Source organism: Salvelinus alpinus, chromosome 6 (genome assembly GCF_045679555.1).
Source record: "Salvelinus alpinus chromosome 6, SLU_Salpinus.1, whole genome shotgun sequence".
Classification (NCBI taxonomy): domain Eukaryota; kingdom Metazoa; phylum Chordata; class Actinopteri; order Salmoniformes; family Salmonidae; genus Salvelinus; species Salvelinus alpinus.
In genome coordinates this window covers 16,719,201-16,736,171 of record NC_092091.1, presented here as the reverse complement: position 1 = coordinate 16,736,171, position 16,971 = coordinate 16,719,201, and the positions used below count along the sequence as shown (strand labels likewise).

The following is a 16,971-nucleotide window of genomic DNA, read 5'->3' as shown; positions in this document are numbered from 1 at the left end:
AATGTGATTGATTTGATAATGCTGCTCTGTGGATGATTCTGTGCTGCTCTCAGCTTCTCATGTAAGTATGGGCTCAATTCAATCCGTATCGCCGTAATTCGTCGCTATAGCGCAATTTAAATTTAAAGGCAATGTTCCCGCTTTTGAGGAGACTGCATTCACAGTAAACACTGCATATGTCAGCTCAATTAGAGCTACTGCGCTGGACTACGGCGAGACGGATTCTATTGAGCCCTGTGTCCTGTGGGGTTGGGAATAAGACAGAAAAATATGTAGTGTTCTGATTCACATTTGACAATAGGTTATTGTTTAACAGTCTCCTCCCCCTGACAATTATTTCGTAAAGCTTCATGCGTACCAGTAATCATAAACTATACTAGATCTCACCTCTCAGTTCTGAGGGAATTGTCACCAGCATGTTCCATTCAAATCACCAGTGTAATGACATACATTATTGCTTATAAATTAGAGATTAATATTCCTTCCTCTTTTGTAGCACAAAGTTTTGGTACCGTAGTTCATTCCAACATACAAAAAAACAACAGTATCAATACAGTACATCTTAATGTTACTGTGTATAAATATGAGAAAATGTTCCTATTTTCCTGTTGATGGGCATATTATGGCAACAGTTCTCCAGCTGAGTGAGGTTGTCAGGGTGGTTGTCCTTCAGTCTGCACTAAGATGGATTGCCCTGTAGAGGGCTGAAATCTTTCTACCATATCAGTGTCTCCATGAAAATAACAGTCTCTCCCTTCGATTCACATGTCCACAAACTCATATCCCATGGCTCGTACAAAAGAAATTGAGGCATTTGTTAGGACTGGTTCGTTTCTTTCTCTATCGGTGTGGGAAAAGGAGTCTTACGAGAAAATAGCCCTTTTATTGTTACTCCAGAGTTGACTTGAACTACTGTGTTAGTAGGTTATTTACGTAGTTGTAGGTCTTTTAGAAAATGTACAAAAATGGAATGTTAAGATTGTTTAGTCTGCATTCTCATGTCCATCTGAGAACCACAGGCCATAAGCGAGATGGAGCCTGGTTAATTCCATCTGCGCAGGGCCAATGAGGTGGCCAGAGAAGCCAAGAAGAGGGCCACCGATAGGCTGATCTCTGAAGCTCCTCCACAGTCCTTGGCATTTTCCTACAATCAGCAAGAAGACCATTTCAATATTAACACAAAACGTCATGGAAACTGCTGTGACTTCACTGCTACTGCTTTATATTGATTGACACAATATTCTACTTTGACTATTCATCTGTAGGACTAGAAGTACATTTAAATTGAACAAACACTTCTCTCTTTCAATTTCAACATGCCTGCAATGCAAACATTGTAACCAGCAACTGTAATTAAGTCAATATTATGCCATTATACAACCAGTTAAAAAGAGAGGAGGAGGATGGCTGACCTTAGGATGGTAGGCATGGCAGGACTTTGGGCGCCGCCGGACTTTCTGAGATTTCATCCTGTTACACTTGACTGATGCGTTGTATTTGACTTCTTTGGGCTCCAGGGTGATGGAGGAGTACTGCCGGGAGCAGTCACAGTCCGCCTGAACCACCATCAACACCAGGTTACTGTCAGGGACTGCCTGCACCACAAACATCCTGCCACACAAAATATTAAGTTAACATTACATACAATTATATAGTCATTTAAGGTAACACTTTATTTTATTGTTAGTATCTCTGTGTAACATCACTCCAAACATTCTGGAACAGAACACATTCATTTAACATTCCATTATGGAACACAACACATTCAGCTATCAATACATTGTGGATACATTGGAAAAAAATGTAGTCAAAATGCAGTTCAGATAATTGCAGGTAGGTATCATGGCCACAAGATGGCGCCACCACTGTGGAGTTGACTGAGGAGGTTTCTTACTTCTGACAGCGTCCACATTTGAGGAGGCTGTTGGTCTCTTTGATGGAGTTGTCTAACATGAAGCCAGGATACTCTGTGTCACACGGCTGCAACGCGTCCGTCCTCTTTGCTTTATGGGCTAATGAGGATAAAGTTGTTTGTTTCAAAGACATGCATAGCCTACTCGCGCAGGCGCCGGCCCATGCACACGCACACGTACACACACACACACTTCCTACCCAGAAGTAGGCACCCATCCGAGAGCTGTGGAGCTCTACTCACATGTATGGTAGCCAGCCTTGGCTGTGTTAGGAATCCCGGTGGAGAGGATAGGAGATGGAGGGGCACCATTCACCATGGAGATGAACATGTCAATGGGATCGGCATACAGTCAAATGATAGCCATGGGGGACAAAATGGTTGGGAGAAAGCAATTGGATGAGAGAAATGGTTGGGAGAAAGCAATTGGATGAAGAGAAAATGAATTGTGAACCATGAGATATGGTATGAAAACTGCAGGATGATTCAGCAAATGTATATGAAAGCACAAACATGTATTCAGACTGTTATACAGTCACCACTAGCCTTAGTCACTGTTCTAGCCGGCTACCACCTGGTACTCTCCCCTGCACCTTCGAGACTGCTGCCCCATGGACATAGTCATTGAACACTGGTCACATTAATAATGTTTACATACTGTTTTACCCACTTTATATGTATATACTGTATTCTAGTCATGGCTCATCCTATATAACTACTGCTGTACACACCTTCTCTATTCATATACTGTCCATACTGTCTATTCACATCATTATTTGTATATATATTTATATTCCAGTCTCTGACATTGCTCCATCTGATATTTCTTACTTTCTTATTTTTCTGGATTATGTGTGTATTGTTTTATTTTATATTACCAGGTGTTGCTGCACCTGCGATAACATCTGTAAATCTGTGTATGCGACCAATCAATTTAGATTTGATTTGAAGTTTGGTGTAGGACTCTACCTCCACAAGTATGTATCCAAACCTCTTTGCAATGGCCTTTGTCACAAAGTATTGAGAGCATTTACCATCTACAACGTAATCCGAGTGCCATAGCCCACAGAAGTTGAACTCCAGTAACAACCTGTGCAGAAGCAGAGTTGTTGGGAGAGAAAATCAAGTGTCAAAAACAATTCAGTTCAGTTCCAAACAACATTACACTAGAGTGATGACAAACAGCATATACACACCATTTTTCATAAACTCAGCCTGAAATGTGCATTTCACACTTACATCAACATGTGAGAGAAGAACCATTTAATCACTGCAGCAAGGCCATAGAAAGGCTACAGGAGAGGAGAGATAGAGATACAGAGTGAGATAGAGAGAGAGAGAGAGAGAGAGAAAGAGGGAGCGAGAGAGAGAGAGAGAGATACAGAGAGAGAGAGAAAGAGGGAGCGAGAGAGAGACACACAGAGAAAGAGGGAGAGAGAGAGAGAAAGATGAAAGATGAAAGAGAATAAAACATAGGTAACCCAAGTGAAAGAGAACAAGAAGAGAGCATCCGTTAAGTAATTATATTTTACAACCAGCAGGCAGCACATAACAAACGTTTCAGCAAATAGTGCCTTCTTCAGGGTTAAGAAATATTGATAAACATGACTCACGCTGAGCAGAGGGCGAGCACTACTGGAATGACTGTGTCCTGATCTGCACATTCCCTGGTAGTCATACAACGACACCCTGTTGGACACACAACAATAAGCCTTTTACTGCACTGGGCTAAATCAGGGTCACACAGAGTGTTTCTTGGTAGTATTAAACAAATCTACATCAAAACAAAAGTATACACCTCACACACATGGTTATGGGCCTAATAAAAAGAACACATGTGTACCATGTCACATATAGAGCTGAAATGTATTCAATGTTGAGTTTGCATCCTAATATGACACTTTATATACATCACAGAAGACTGAAATATAGCAAACTGTTTGACGTAGAAGCACCAGATTTTCGGCGGTAAAAAAAGTTGATTAATTATGAAATGATGAAGAATATTAATACATTTGACTGCAGGAAAGGGTCTACGAAGTTAGGGGTTACATAACCTTGCACAATAGGATCAATCAATAGGATAATATCCATATATCCATCGTAATGTAGCTCCTCTTACTTCTTGTACATGCCCGACTTAATCAACGCTGCCATCACAGACCCGTCCACTTCCCCAAAGAAACGTCCGACCTGTAGAGACGATGACAGGAGGGGGTTATATTCAGAGATGACATCATCTAGGTCTACAGAGCCTGTCTGACTATACAAGGGATCTCTTTTGCATCAGAGAGATGGAGCCAGAGGGAGATTGCGTAACACCAAGAATAGCCTTCAGTACCTTATTGCTTCAAATCTGCATGACTTAGCACAAACTCCCATAGCAACACCATCAATTAGACACAGCCACAAGAGGCTAAACTTAATATGCCCTCTTGCTTCTTACAGTATTCTGTACCTCTATGTATTTACCTGTTACTATCATGTACTGTATGTTAGTCGTTTTACACTTCACAGGGTGATACTGTTGTCTGTGAATGAGTGTCACAGCTTATTTAACATGACAGAAAGGTTAACCTCATATACAGTACAGTATACACTCCCCTCTATCTGTCTTCTCTTACTGTAGCACATCCCTGTATTCTGAATTATTCAAGGTCACTTTGTTTAAGCCACACTGTCCAAGTTTCCAAGTTATCCTCCCTCCTCGTCCAGGTTCTCTCTAACTGCGGCTGACACTTTATTTCAATCTCAGGGAGAAGGGAAGGGGACGCATTTCCCTGTGGCTTTTTAAGAGATGCAGTGTTTGCCGAGGGTCTCTGTGTGTGTGTCTGTGTGAGTATGTGTGTCTGTGTCTGTGTCTGTCTCTGCGTTTGTCTGTGTGAGTGTGTGTGTCTGTGTGAGTATGTGTGTCTGTGTGAGTATGTGTGTCTGTCTCTGTGTGTCTCTGTGTGTCTGTGTGAGTGTGTGTGTGTGTGTGTGTGCCTGTGTGTCTGTCTCTGTGTGAGTATGTGTGTCTGTCTCTGTGTGTCTGTGTGAGTGTGTGTCTGTCTCTGTGTGAGTATGTGTGTCTGTCTCTGTGTGTCTGTGTGTGTGTGTGTGTGTGTGTGTGTGTGTGTGTGTGTGTGTGTGTGTGTGTGTGTGTGTGTGTGTGAGTGTGTGTGTGTGTGTGTGTGTGTGTGTGTGTGTGTGTGTGTGTGTGTGTGTGTGTGTGTGTGTGTGTGTGTGTGTGTGTATGTGTGTGTGTGTGTGTCTGTCTCTGTGTGTGTATGTGTGTCTGTCTCTGTGTGTCTGTGTGTGTGTCTGTGTGTCTGTGTGTCTGTGTGTCTGTGTGTCTGTGTGTCTGTGTGTGTGTGTGTGTGTGTGTGTGTGTGTGTGTGTGTGTGTGTGTGTGTGTGTGTGTGTGTGTGTATGTGTGTGTGTGTCTGTCTCTGTGTGTCTGTGTGTCTGTGTGTCTGTGTGTGTGTGTGTGTGTGTGTGTGTGTGTGTGTGTGTGTGTGTGTGTGTGTGTGTGTGTGTGTGTGTGTGTGTGTGTGTGTCTGTCTCTGTGTGTGTATGTGTGTCTGTCTCTGTGTGTGTGTCTGTGTGTCTGTGTGTCTGTGTGTGTCTGTGTGTGTGTGTGTGTGTGTGTGTGTGTGTGTGTGTGTGTGTGTGTGTGTGTGTGTGTGTGTGTGTGTGTGTGTGTGTGTGTGTCTGTCTCTGTGTGTGTATGTGTGTCTGTCTCTGTGTGTCTGTGTGTGTGTGTGTGTGTGTGTCTCTGTGTCTGTGTGTCTGTGTGTGTGTGTGTGTGTGTGTGTGTGTGTGTGTGTGTGTGTGTGTGTGTGTGTGTGTGTGTGTGTGTGTGTGTGTGTGTGTGTGTGTGTGTGTGTGTGTGTGTGTGTGTGTCTGTGTGTCTGTGTGAGTGTGTGTGTGTGTTTCCCGAGTGTGAGCTCCGGTCCCTGAAACCAGAGCTCGGAATGGAACTTGACGCTCTATTTACCTGAAAGAAATGCAGTGAAATAAAAACGCAACAACGTTTCGGTGCAAAACTTGGCAAACAATGCATCCATCCTAGGACAGGAATCTATTGCAGAACCAAAACAGCAGTGTGTCCTCCATCAAATCTATTACCAACATACTACATGTTGTGTTGTCAGCATCTAGACTTTGTTTCTGCTTAGTCACACTCTAGTACGAGCTATGTACATCAGAAATTCTAAGGAAGTTGGTTATGACCCATTTCTTCAAGGCAGCACTGTACTCCTTTCGTATCTTGAATGATTAAATATTTACAGAGCTCTGCCTTAGCCCAATCCTTCTCTCTGAATAAAAAGGGGGAGCACTTGGTGTTCCCACAAAACTTTGTCAAAGTCCTAACCTCAGCAAAATGTTACGGGGTTGCACTTTATCATAATATCTGCTTACTAAGGTTTGCTTTAGTGCCTTACTGAGACATAAACATATTGAATTAAGAGGGAAAATTTAAATACGTGCATCCTTGGTTTGGCCTGAGTAGTCTTAATGTCAGTAAATGTTTTATTTAATCGGGACTGGCAGTGATGCAGTAGTAATACGTATACACTGACAGGCCGAACAAGATGGTGTGTGTGTGTTTGTTTCACTCACCTCCAGCCCACACTCCTCCTTAACCCCAAAGATATCTTTTTTCATTATGAAATGATGACAAATATTAATTACATTCCACCCATGAGGCCAACATATTGTGATTTGCTCATTTCACTGCAGGAAATTATTAATTTAATCTGCATTCGTTTTTATCAATGTGGTTTTAGTAGACCATGGTAATCCCAGGGTACACGCATGATATAAGATACCACACTGACTACCTACTATAATGTGTAGTATAATAGGGTCTTATAGCCCACCACGGTCATAGTCTTCAAGTGCATTCTAAGATTTAAGGGCCCAATACCCACCACACTGTTATGCTATGAACACTTATGTTATGAACACTGCCATGGCCCTTGTCCATTCCACCCCACTAATTCTCAGTAATACGGTTAGTCCAGTCCTCCCTCTACAGTGAAGTCAAGTTAAGGTGGCGTGGGCTGCTTGGTACCTTTAGCTCCAGTTAGTGATAAGGTGGCTGCTTACTGTCTTTAGCCCCAGTTAATCAGTCAGTTCTCTGCTAATTCCTGTAAGAGGGATTAGGACCATAAGTGTCCTCAAATCCTATGAGTGCCCCAGGTGTTGTTTTGGCCTGTTACTTACTGCCTCACAGTGTGCTCTTCTCTCTCAATTCAGTTAAATTCAACAGACTTTATTAACATGGCAAGTTAAATGAATTACATTGTCAAAGTACACATACTGTATGAAGTGCCTCTATGGCAATTCAGATGGCTGATTGAGGACCTTTTAACTGAAGAATGTGTAACTTTTCTACGATTGTGTTTTTTTTCTCTGTTTTGCTTTTCGTAGTGTATTGATATATATATTTTTTGTAATTACAGGGCTCATCTGTAAAAGAGACCTTGGTCTCAGCATGACTCCCTGTCAAAATAAAGGTACAAAAAAATGGTTGGACTAACAGTTATAAAGTAATACTAATAACAAGCGTAGTAGCAGTGGAAATGATATTAACATTAACAGCAACTACAACAATTGTCATGAGAATATTATTAAATTAAAGTAATGTCAGTAGGCTAATGGAAACATGGCTGAGGAGCCACATGGCATGGTATGAAAGACAAAACACAACGCCAAATACTATTGTTACATTGTACTTTTCACTGGCTGTCCCTCAGGTTGTGGCTGGATTACACACATTTGGCTGACAAAACTGCACATTTTGACTGAAAATAGTCTGGGTAGCCATTTGATTAGATGTTCAGGAGTCTTACGGCTTGGGGGTAGAAGCTGTTTAGAAGCCTCTTGGACCTAGACTTGGCGCTACGGTACCGCTTGCCGTGCGGTAGCAGAGAGAACAGTCTATGACTAGGGTGGCTGGAGTCCTTGACAATTTTTAGGGCCTTCCTTTGACACCACCTGGTATAGAGGTCCTGGATGGCAGGAAGCTTGGCCCCAGTGATGTACTGGTTCGTTCGCTCTACCCTATATAGTGCCTTGCGGTCGGAGGTTGAGCAGTTGCCATACCCGGCAGTGATGCAACCAGTCAGGATGCTCTCGATGGTGCAGCTGTAGAACCTTTTGAGGATCTGAGCAACCATGCCAAATATTTTCAGTCTCTTGAGCGGGAATAGGTTTTGTCGTGCCCGCTTCATGACTGTCATGGTGTGCTTGGACCATGTTAGTTTGTTGATGATGTGGACACCAAGGAAGTTGAAGCTCTCAACCTGCTCCACTGCAGCCCTGTCGCTGAGAATGGGGGCATTCTCGGTCCTCTTTTTCCTGTATTCCACAATAATCACCTTTGTCTTGATCACGTTGAGGGAGAGGTTGTTGTCCTGGCACCACACATCCAGGTCTCTGACCTCCTCCCTATAGGCTGTCTCGTCGTTGTCGGTGATCAGGACTACCACTGTTGTGTCATCGGCAAATTTAATGATGGTGTTGAAGTCGTGCTTGGCCATGCAGTCATGAGTGAACAGGTAATACAAGAGGGGACTGAGCACGCACCCCTGAGGGTCCCCGGTGTTGAGGATCAGCGTGGCGGATGTGTTGTTACCTACCCTTACCACCTGGGGGTGGCCCGTCAGAAAGTCCAGGATCCAGTTGCAGAGGGAGGGGTTTAGTCCCAGGGTTCTTAGCTTATTGATGAGCTTTGAGGTTTGAGTCTTTGACACAGTGTAATAGGAAATGCAGCTCTGTCTCTACCTCTCCCCGTGGGCAGAGTGAGCACAGCCCGTCCTCTCTGGGCAGCCAGGTTTGCCTGTGACGACTGGACTCTATGGGCAGGCTGTGCTCACAAAGGCTGTTCTTTCTTTTTCTTCTCCCCCCCTCTCTCTGCCACCCCCCCCCCTCTCTGCCACCCCCCCTCTCTGCCACCCCCTCTCTCTGCCACCCCCTCTCTCTGCCACCCCCTCTCTCTGCCACCCTATCTATCTATCTATCTATCTATCTATCTATCTATCTATCTATCTATCTATCTATCTATCTATCTATCTATCTATCTATCTATTGTTGTTAAGGAGACAACTGCGCTGAACATGCCCTCTAAGAAATGTGTTAAGATGCGACCACCTGACGTTACGTGTATTTACATGGTCAAGCCGACCAGATAGTGATTATATAAATGATCCCTCCCTTGGTCTGCTGATCTGCTTATCAAACGGTTCAACGTGTTCATTAACCACAGTTATCATTCATTACATAACAAAGCATGTATGATGTACTAGATGTGGGCTACATAAGAGTTGTCAACTGGTGTATCATGGCGGTGGTGTTAGCTGAACGGATTGGTTTGATCTGTTCGGGTCACTGGGTGGTCATGCTGTCAGACCCTTACCTCTGACCTCTCTTTAGAGACTATGATGAAGCCGTTGCTGTCCACAAGGAAACAGTTGACATCCTGGAGGAATAAGAGACAGGACATTAGTTAAACAGTATTGGCACTTATTCAATGATGATATTGACATTCATGAATTGAATGGGAACTGACTCAAACACTGCAGAACAGGCTCAGTACTTACAGTGCTCTGACAGCTGAGAGGGCAGACACCTTCCACTTCAGTACACTGGAGAGACAGACAGACAGACAGACAGACAGACAGACAGACAGACAGACAGACAGACAGACAGACAGACAGACAGACAGACAGACAGACAGACAGACAGACAGACAGACAGACAGACAGACAGACAGACAGACAGACAGACAGACAGACAGACAGACAGACAGACAGACAGACAGACAGACAGACAGACAGACAGACAGACAGACAGACAGACAGACAGACAGACAGACAGACAGACAGACAGACAGACAGACAGACAGACAGACAGACAGACAGACAGACATAAAGGTCAAGGTATTGAATAAGGTCGACCACCACTCAGATTCACCTGAATCATGTGACTGATAGCTGTATATGGATTTGGAACATATCAACCACCATAACAACAACATAAACATGACTGGTTCTACAGCCAGTCAATATGGCGTGATAACTTCTACACTCTAGAGAGGAGTTCATGTACTGTATCAACAGAAAATAAAAGGTCACTGTTTACGTACGTCTGTGTCAGCGGGCTGTGAGTGGACGTGAGAGACAGAGGTAGACCAGGAGAAAGACAAAGAGACAGAGAGATGATAAAGAATTAGCACTTAGCAGATAATCCTAAAATATACATATGTAGGATCTTTTGCTGCTGATCATTTCAGACGTTACTTTACGAAAAATTTACCAAACCCTACAAAAATGTCCATTAATTATAATCCACATAATAGTTCACATTTCCTGTTGCTGCAGGATTATTTTCCTGCTGTAGCATACTGGCTCAAATTAAGATCCTACTTCTGTAGTGATGTCACACATTGTGTGTATGTGATCCCTGCGCAGGAACTGATCCTGTGACCTTGACGTTGCCATGCTCTTACCAACTGAGCCAGAGATGGATTTGTGTCAGTAGTGTGTGTGTGTGTGTGTGTGTGTGTGTGTTGCTCCCTCACCTGAAAGGCAATGGTCCATAGCCTCTTCTCCAGCATCTCCAAGGACATCTGCACACCAATGGCTAAAAATAGAACACACACACAGGTCAGTTGAGAGAGGAAAACATGGACTCTGCAAAAACCCTGAAGCCTAATTTACTGTGTCCGTCTGTGAGTGACTATTGAGAGGCTGGGTGGGTGTGGTGTTGGGCATTATAGTGTGACAGGAAATCAATCAGGCCTTCAGTTCACCTCTATGCAGTTTGCTCAGTTAGCATCAGGCTTCTGCTGTTTGCATGCAAATGGACACTGTGGTACCACTGATGGGCTAGCATGTTTATTATCTAAGCATAACAGTGGTGGAAAAGGTACCCAAATTGTCATACTTGAGTAAAAGTTAAGATACCTTAATAGAAAATGACTGAAGTAAAAGTAAAAGTCACCCAGTAAAATAATACTTGGGTAAAAGTCTAAAAGTATTTGATTTAAAATATACTTAAGTATCAAAAGTAAATGTAATTACTCAAATATACTTAAGTATCAAAAGTAAAATAATTTAAAATTCCTTTTATTAAGCTAACCAGACGGCACCCTTTTCTTATTTTAAAAAATACCGATAGCCAGAGCGCACACTCCAACATTCCAACATAATTTACAAACGAAGCATGTGTGTTTAGTGAGTCCACCAGATCAGAGGCAGTAGGGATGACCAGGGATGTTCTGTTCTGCTAAGCATTCACAATGTAACGAGTACTTTTGATTGTCAAGGAAAATGTATGGAGTAAAAAGTACATTATTTTCTTTCTGAATGTAGTGAGTAAAAGTAAAAGTAGTCAAAAATATAAATAGTAAAGTAAATTACGGATACCCCAAAAACTACTTCAGAAGTACTTTAAAGTATTTTTACTTGAGTACTTTACACCACAAATGCGTAGTCACTTTACAAATGACCTCGACTAACTTGTACCCCTGCACATTGACTCGGTACCGGTACCCCCTGTATATAGCCTCGTTATTGTTAAGTCATTTTCTTGAGGTACTTTTTAATATTTTTTTAAAACTTTCGTTAATTTAATAAATATTTTCTTAACTCTATTTCTTTAACTGCAATGTTGGTTAAGGGCTTGTAAGTAAGCATTTCACAGTAAGGTCTACACTTGTCGTATTCGACACATGACAAATCAAATTGGATTTGATTTGATGCGTGCGTTACAGGTCAATTGTGTTTGGGAAGGGTATCACTCTGAGCACATCTACCAGGCTTTCACGGTAGCTCTGTGCTTGTTGATACTTCTGCAGAGTTCTGTGTTGTGAGATATCAATGCTTCATTTCACCAGATGGTTACTTAATTGTCTTGTTAAAATGGTAATTAGCTATTGATTGTCTGATGTTATGCCTATATCATGTCTCTCTTTTTGTTGTGGATCTCTTTTGACGCAATGCAATTTCTGTGAATAACAGACAACAAAAGTACTAATCTAACCTCATCTAACATCATCTAAACTCATCTAATATCATCTAACCTCATCTAACATCATCTCATATCATCTAACCTCATCTCATATCATCTAACCTCATCTCATATCATCTAACCTCATCTAACATCATCTCATATCATCTAACCTCATCTCATATCATCTAACCTCATCTCATATCATCTAACCTCATCTTATATCATCTAACCTCATCTTATATCATCTAACCTCATCTTATATCATCTAACCTCATCTTATATCATCTAACCTCATCTCATATCATCTAACCTCATCTTATATCATCTAACCTCATCTTATATCATCTAACCTCATCTTATATCATCTAACCTCATCTTATATCATCTAACCTCATCTTATATCATCTAACCTCATCTTATATCATCTAACCTCATCTTATATCATCTAACCTCATTTTATATCATCTAACTTCATCTCGTATCATCTAACCTCATCTAATATCATCTAACCTCATTTTATATAATCTAACCTCATCTTATATCATCTAACCTAATTTTATATAATCTAACCTCATCTTATATCATCTAACCTCATCTTATATCATCTAACCTCATCTTATATCATCTAACCTCATCTTATATCATCTAACCTCATCTCATATCATCTAACCTCATTTTATATAATCTAACCTCATCTTATATCATCTAACCTCATCTTATATCATCTAACCTCATCTTATATCATGTAACCTCATCTAATATCATCTAACCTCATTTTATATAATCTAACCTCATCTTATATCATCTAACCTCATCTTATATCATCTAACCTCATCTTATATCATCTAACCTCATCTAATATCATCTAACCTCATTTTATATAATGTAACCTCATCTTATATCATCTAACCTCATCTTATATCATCTAACCTCATCTAATATCATCTAACCTAGTAATTATGCAATTTACTCAAATTTTATGATGGCTCACACACACATGCATGCAAGTAAATTGCATAATTACTAGGTTAGATGATATTAAATGTGTGTAAATATACAAAAGTATGTGGACATCCCTTCAAATTAGCGGATTCGACTATTTCAGCCACACTCATTGCTGACAGGTGTATAAAATTGAGCACAGCCATGCAATCTCCATAGACAAACGTTGGCAGTAGAATGGCCTTACTGAAGAGCTCAGTGACTTTCAATGTGGCACCGTCATAGGATGCCACCTTTCCAACAAGTCAGCTCGTCAAATTTCTGCCCTGTTAGAGCTCCCCTGGTCAACTGTAAGTGCTGTTATTGTGTAGTGGAAACGTCTAGGAGCAACAACGGCTCAGCTGCAAAGTGCTAGGCCACACAAGCTCACAGAACGGGACTGCCAAGTGCTGAAGCGTGTAGCGCGTAAAAATCATCCGTCCTCGGTTGTAACACTTTCTACTGAGTTCGAAACTGCCTCTGGCAGCAACGTCAGCAAAATACATGTTTGTCGGGAGCTTCATGAAATGGGTGTCCATGACTGAGCAGGTGCACACAAGCCTAAGATCACTATGCGCAATACCAAGCATCGGCTGGAGGGGTGTAAAGCTAGCCGCCATTGCATTGGAAACGCGTTCTCTGGAGTCACCATCTGGCAGTCTGACGGACGAATCTGGGTTCGGTGGATGCCAGAAGAACGCTACCTGCCCCAATGCATAGTGCTAACTGTAAAGTTTGGTGGATGAGGAATAATGGTCTGTGGCTGTTTTTCATGATTCGGGCTCGGTCCCTTAGTTCCAGTGAAGGGAAATCTTAATGCTACAGCATACAATGACATTCTGGAGAATGCTGTGCTTCCAACTTTGTGGCAGTTTGGTGAAGGCCCTTTCCTGTTTCAGCATGATGCCCCCGTGCACAAAGCGAGGTCCATACAGAAATGGTTGGTAGAGATCGGTGTGGAAGAACTTGACTGGCACCTTTGGGATGAATTGGAATGCCGACTGCGAGCCAGATCTAAACGCCCAACATCAGTGCCCGACTTCACTAATGCTCTTGTGGCTGAATGGAAGCAAGTCCCCGCAGAAATGTTCCAACATCTAGTGGAAAACCTTCCCAGAAAGAGTGGAGGCTGTTATAGCAGCAAAGGGGTGACCAACTCAATATGAATGACCATGATTTTGGAATGAGATGTTTGACGAGCAGGTGTGTAGTGTCTTTTGGTCATGTGGTGTCGGTACGATGCACACACAAACACACCCAGTCTGATCACTCTACTAATGAGTCCTTCTGACCAAAACCATGTCATCTGCAGTCCGGAGAAGTAAGGAGGACCACACACACTGACTGATTGACTGACTGAATGACTGAATGAATGACAAGGTGATATTCAACACCAATGACAGGTTGATAACAAAGATACATCTTTAAGCCCCATCTTTAAGCCCCCTTGGAGTAGAGTAAGTTGTTGGTGACCTCTAATTGGACAGAACAGAGGAGGAGCCAATCAGAAGACCTATACCTCCCTGTCAGACATTGCCTACCTTTCCAGCAAGGCCAATGACACAGCAGAATGAGTCAAGAACAGATTCTGTCTATCTCATAATGACATGATCCTTATCAGTGGAAGTCAGGCTGCCTGGCTGCCTGGCACGAGCCACTGGTGCAGCAGGGGTGCTTTTATTGTTTTGCAGTTTTCTGCAGTCAATAGTCTTCCACCAGATGCAAAGCTGAAAGTAATGGAAAAAGAGGCACACACCAACCATCACTAGGCATTTTAGGACAAATGCAGCTCAGGGTCCCTGATTTACAACAGCCTATAGAGACACTCTGATCTTCTGTGAGGTACTGAGCTATATCAGCTGATTCCTCCCGCCCTCACAACCTCTCTCTTCTCCCTCTCCTTCCTCTTCCACTCTCTCTCCCTCCCCCCTCTCTCTCTGTCTCTCTCCTTCTTTCTTTCTCTCTCTCTCTCTCTCTCTCTCTCCCCCCCGTTGCCTCTCCCCTTTCCCTCTCCCCCTCCTGCTCTCCCTCTCTCCCATTCTCTCTCTCTCTCCCTCTCCCTCTCCCCTCGCACTCTCTCTCCCTCCCCCTCTCTTTACCCTCTCTTCCCCTTTCCCCCTCTCTCTCTCTCCATTTTATCTCCCCCATTCTCTCTCTCTCTTCCTCCTGCTCTCCCTCTCCCCACTCTTCCCCTTTCTCTTTCTCCCTCTCCCTCCTGCTCTCCCTCTCCTCCCTCGCTCTCTCTCTCCTGCTCTCCCTCTCCCCCATTCTCTCTCTCTCTCTCCCTCTCCCCTCGCTCTCTCTCTCCCTCCCCCTCTTTACCCCCTCTTCCCCTTTCCCCCCTCTCTCCCCATTTTATCTCCCCCATTCTCTCTCTCTCTCTCCTGCTCTCCCTCTCCCCTTCGCTCTCTTCCCCCTCTCTCCCTCCCCCTCTCTCTCCCCACTCTTCCCCTTTTTCTCTCTCCCTCCTGCTCTCCCTCTCCCCCCTCGCTCTCTCTCCCTCCCCCTCGCTCTCTTCCCCCCCGCTCCCCCTCCCCCTCCCTCTCTCTCCTCATCTCTCTCTCTCTCTCTTTTTGTCAAACCAAGCTTCATGCACACACACACACACAGCTAGACTGAACCTCTGGACAGTAGTGTACTCAAACTACCAGGAAAGCACAGTCGGTAAGATGACCTGAGAGGAGAGGAGAGGGGAGAGATAGAGAGACCGCTCCGAGAGGCAGAGAGAAGGAGGAAGCAGAGGAGAAGACAGGAGTTTAAGAGCATGTGTTTGTTCCCTTGGGACCCCAGCATCCAGGATACACAGAGATACAGCAGGAACCAGGACCTTTCTCCAAACACCTCCGTTAGCAGCAACATCAGATGAAGCATATTGTTTTATCCTCCACACAGGGAGGATAAAAGATACTACTGAAGCACTTTTCTTATTTAAGAGCTATAGCACTTTGGAGACTGAGACATCACCAGATGGTGAGTAATGCACTGGCTGTGTGAGAGAGCAAGAGAGAGAGTGTGCTGCTGCTCTGTGTGTGTAGAAGTATCTGTTGTTAGGGAGGTTCTCCCTTTCTCTATGCTTCTTGTGAAATAATATTCCAGCTACTAGGCTAATGCATTGAGTCTGTTTGCAGGTAAGACATTTCCCCCCCCCCCACTGTTTTCCCCCTCATTCCAGTGCAATTATCAGAATGAACTAATCCATAAACTTGTGGGAGCAAAACACAACCAAGGGAAATTGTCCTTGTCCAAGCTGCAGTGAGGTACAGTAGCATTGCAATGCAGGTAGTGTGTACTGGGATGAAAAGAGGACTTTATAAAATGTAAAAGACTACAGACATAAAGTAGAGTTAGTAGCTGAATAACCTTATACGTATATAAACTCTGCATACAGACATCTAGTAGTTAGTAGCTGAATAACCTTATATATCAACTCTACATACAGACATCTAGTATCGGGGGTGGATTTTTAAATAATACTGCTTACTATAAGGTAGTAAATTAATAAAACATAAATGGACATGTTCTATAGATGTATAGATACACACTGTATAGCCTTCTTTATAGTACATCGACCCTTTTGGTTTTGCGGTCTAACAACAACACAGTTTAGGAAGAGAAATAATGTAGAATAAATTACGTATTATAGATTTAGAGCGTGAGTTCACACTGGGGGCCATGTGTGGTTTTATGTGTACTATGTGTGGTTTTATGTGTTCTGTGTGTGGTTTTATGTGTTCTGTGTGTGGTTTTATGTGTGTGTTCTATGTGTGGTTTTATGTGTGGTTTTAAGTGTTCTGTGTGTGGTTTTATGTGTTCTACGTGTGGTTTTATGTGTTCTAAGTGTGGTTCTATGTGTACTATGTGTGGTTCTATGTGTGGTTTTATGTGTTCTATGTGTGGTTCTATGTGTGGTTTCATGTGTTCTGTGTGTGGTTTTAAGTGTTCTATGTGTGGTTTTGTGTGTTCTATGTGTGGTTTTGTGTGTTCTATGTGTGGTTTTATGTATTCTATGTGTGGTTCTATGTGTTCTATGTGTGGTTCTATGTGTTCGATGTGTGGTTTTTGTGTTTTATGTGTGG

The 16,971-nt window shown here is 42.8% G+C and overlaps 1 protein-coding gene across 1 annotated transcript in view; it reads right to left on the bottom strand.

The window, feature by feature from the left end:
- Window positions 1-284: 284 nt before the first annotated feature.
- Window positions 285-16,971, bottom strand: part of LOC139578241 (voltage-dependent calcium channel subunit alpha-2/delta-4-like) — a 77,642-nt gene continuing 60,955 nt past the window's right edge. The window contains exons 25-35 of the mRNA XM_071405588.1: window positions 10,482-10,543; window positions 10,047-10,061; window positions 9,502-9,546; window positions 9,318-9,380; window positions 4,035-4,105; window positions 3,526-3,601; window positions 3,152-3,204; window positions 2,947-3,002; window positions 1,895-2,012; window positions 1,413-1,611; window positions 285-1,144 (exon numbers count right to left, since the gene is read on the bottom strand). Of these exons, the coding sequence (XP_071261689.1) occupies window positions 1,043-1,144; window positions 1,413-1,611; window positions 1,895-2,012; window positions 2,947-3,002; window positions 3,152-3,204; window positions 3,526-3,601; window positions 4,035-4,105; window positions 9,318-9,380; window positions 9,502-9,546; window positions 10,047-10,061; window positions 10,482-10,543 (860 nt within the window). The 3' untranslated portion in view covers window positions 285-1,042. The remainder of the gene's footprint in view (window positions 1,145-1,412; window positions 1,612-1,894; window positions 2,013-2,946; window positions 3,003-3,151; window positions 3,205-3,525; window positions 3,602-4,034; window positions 4,106-9,317; window positions 9,381-9,501; window positions 9,547-10,046; window positions 10,062-10,481; window positions 10,544-16,971) is intronic.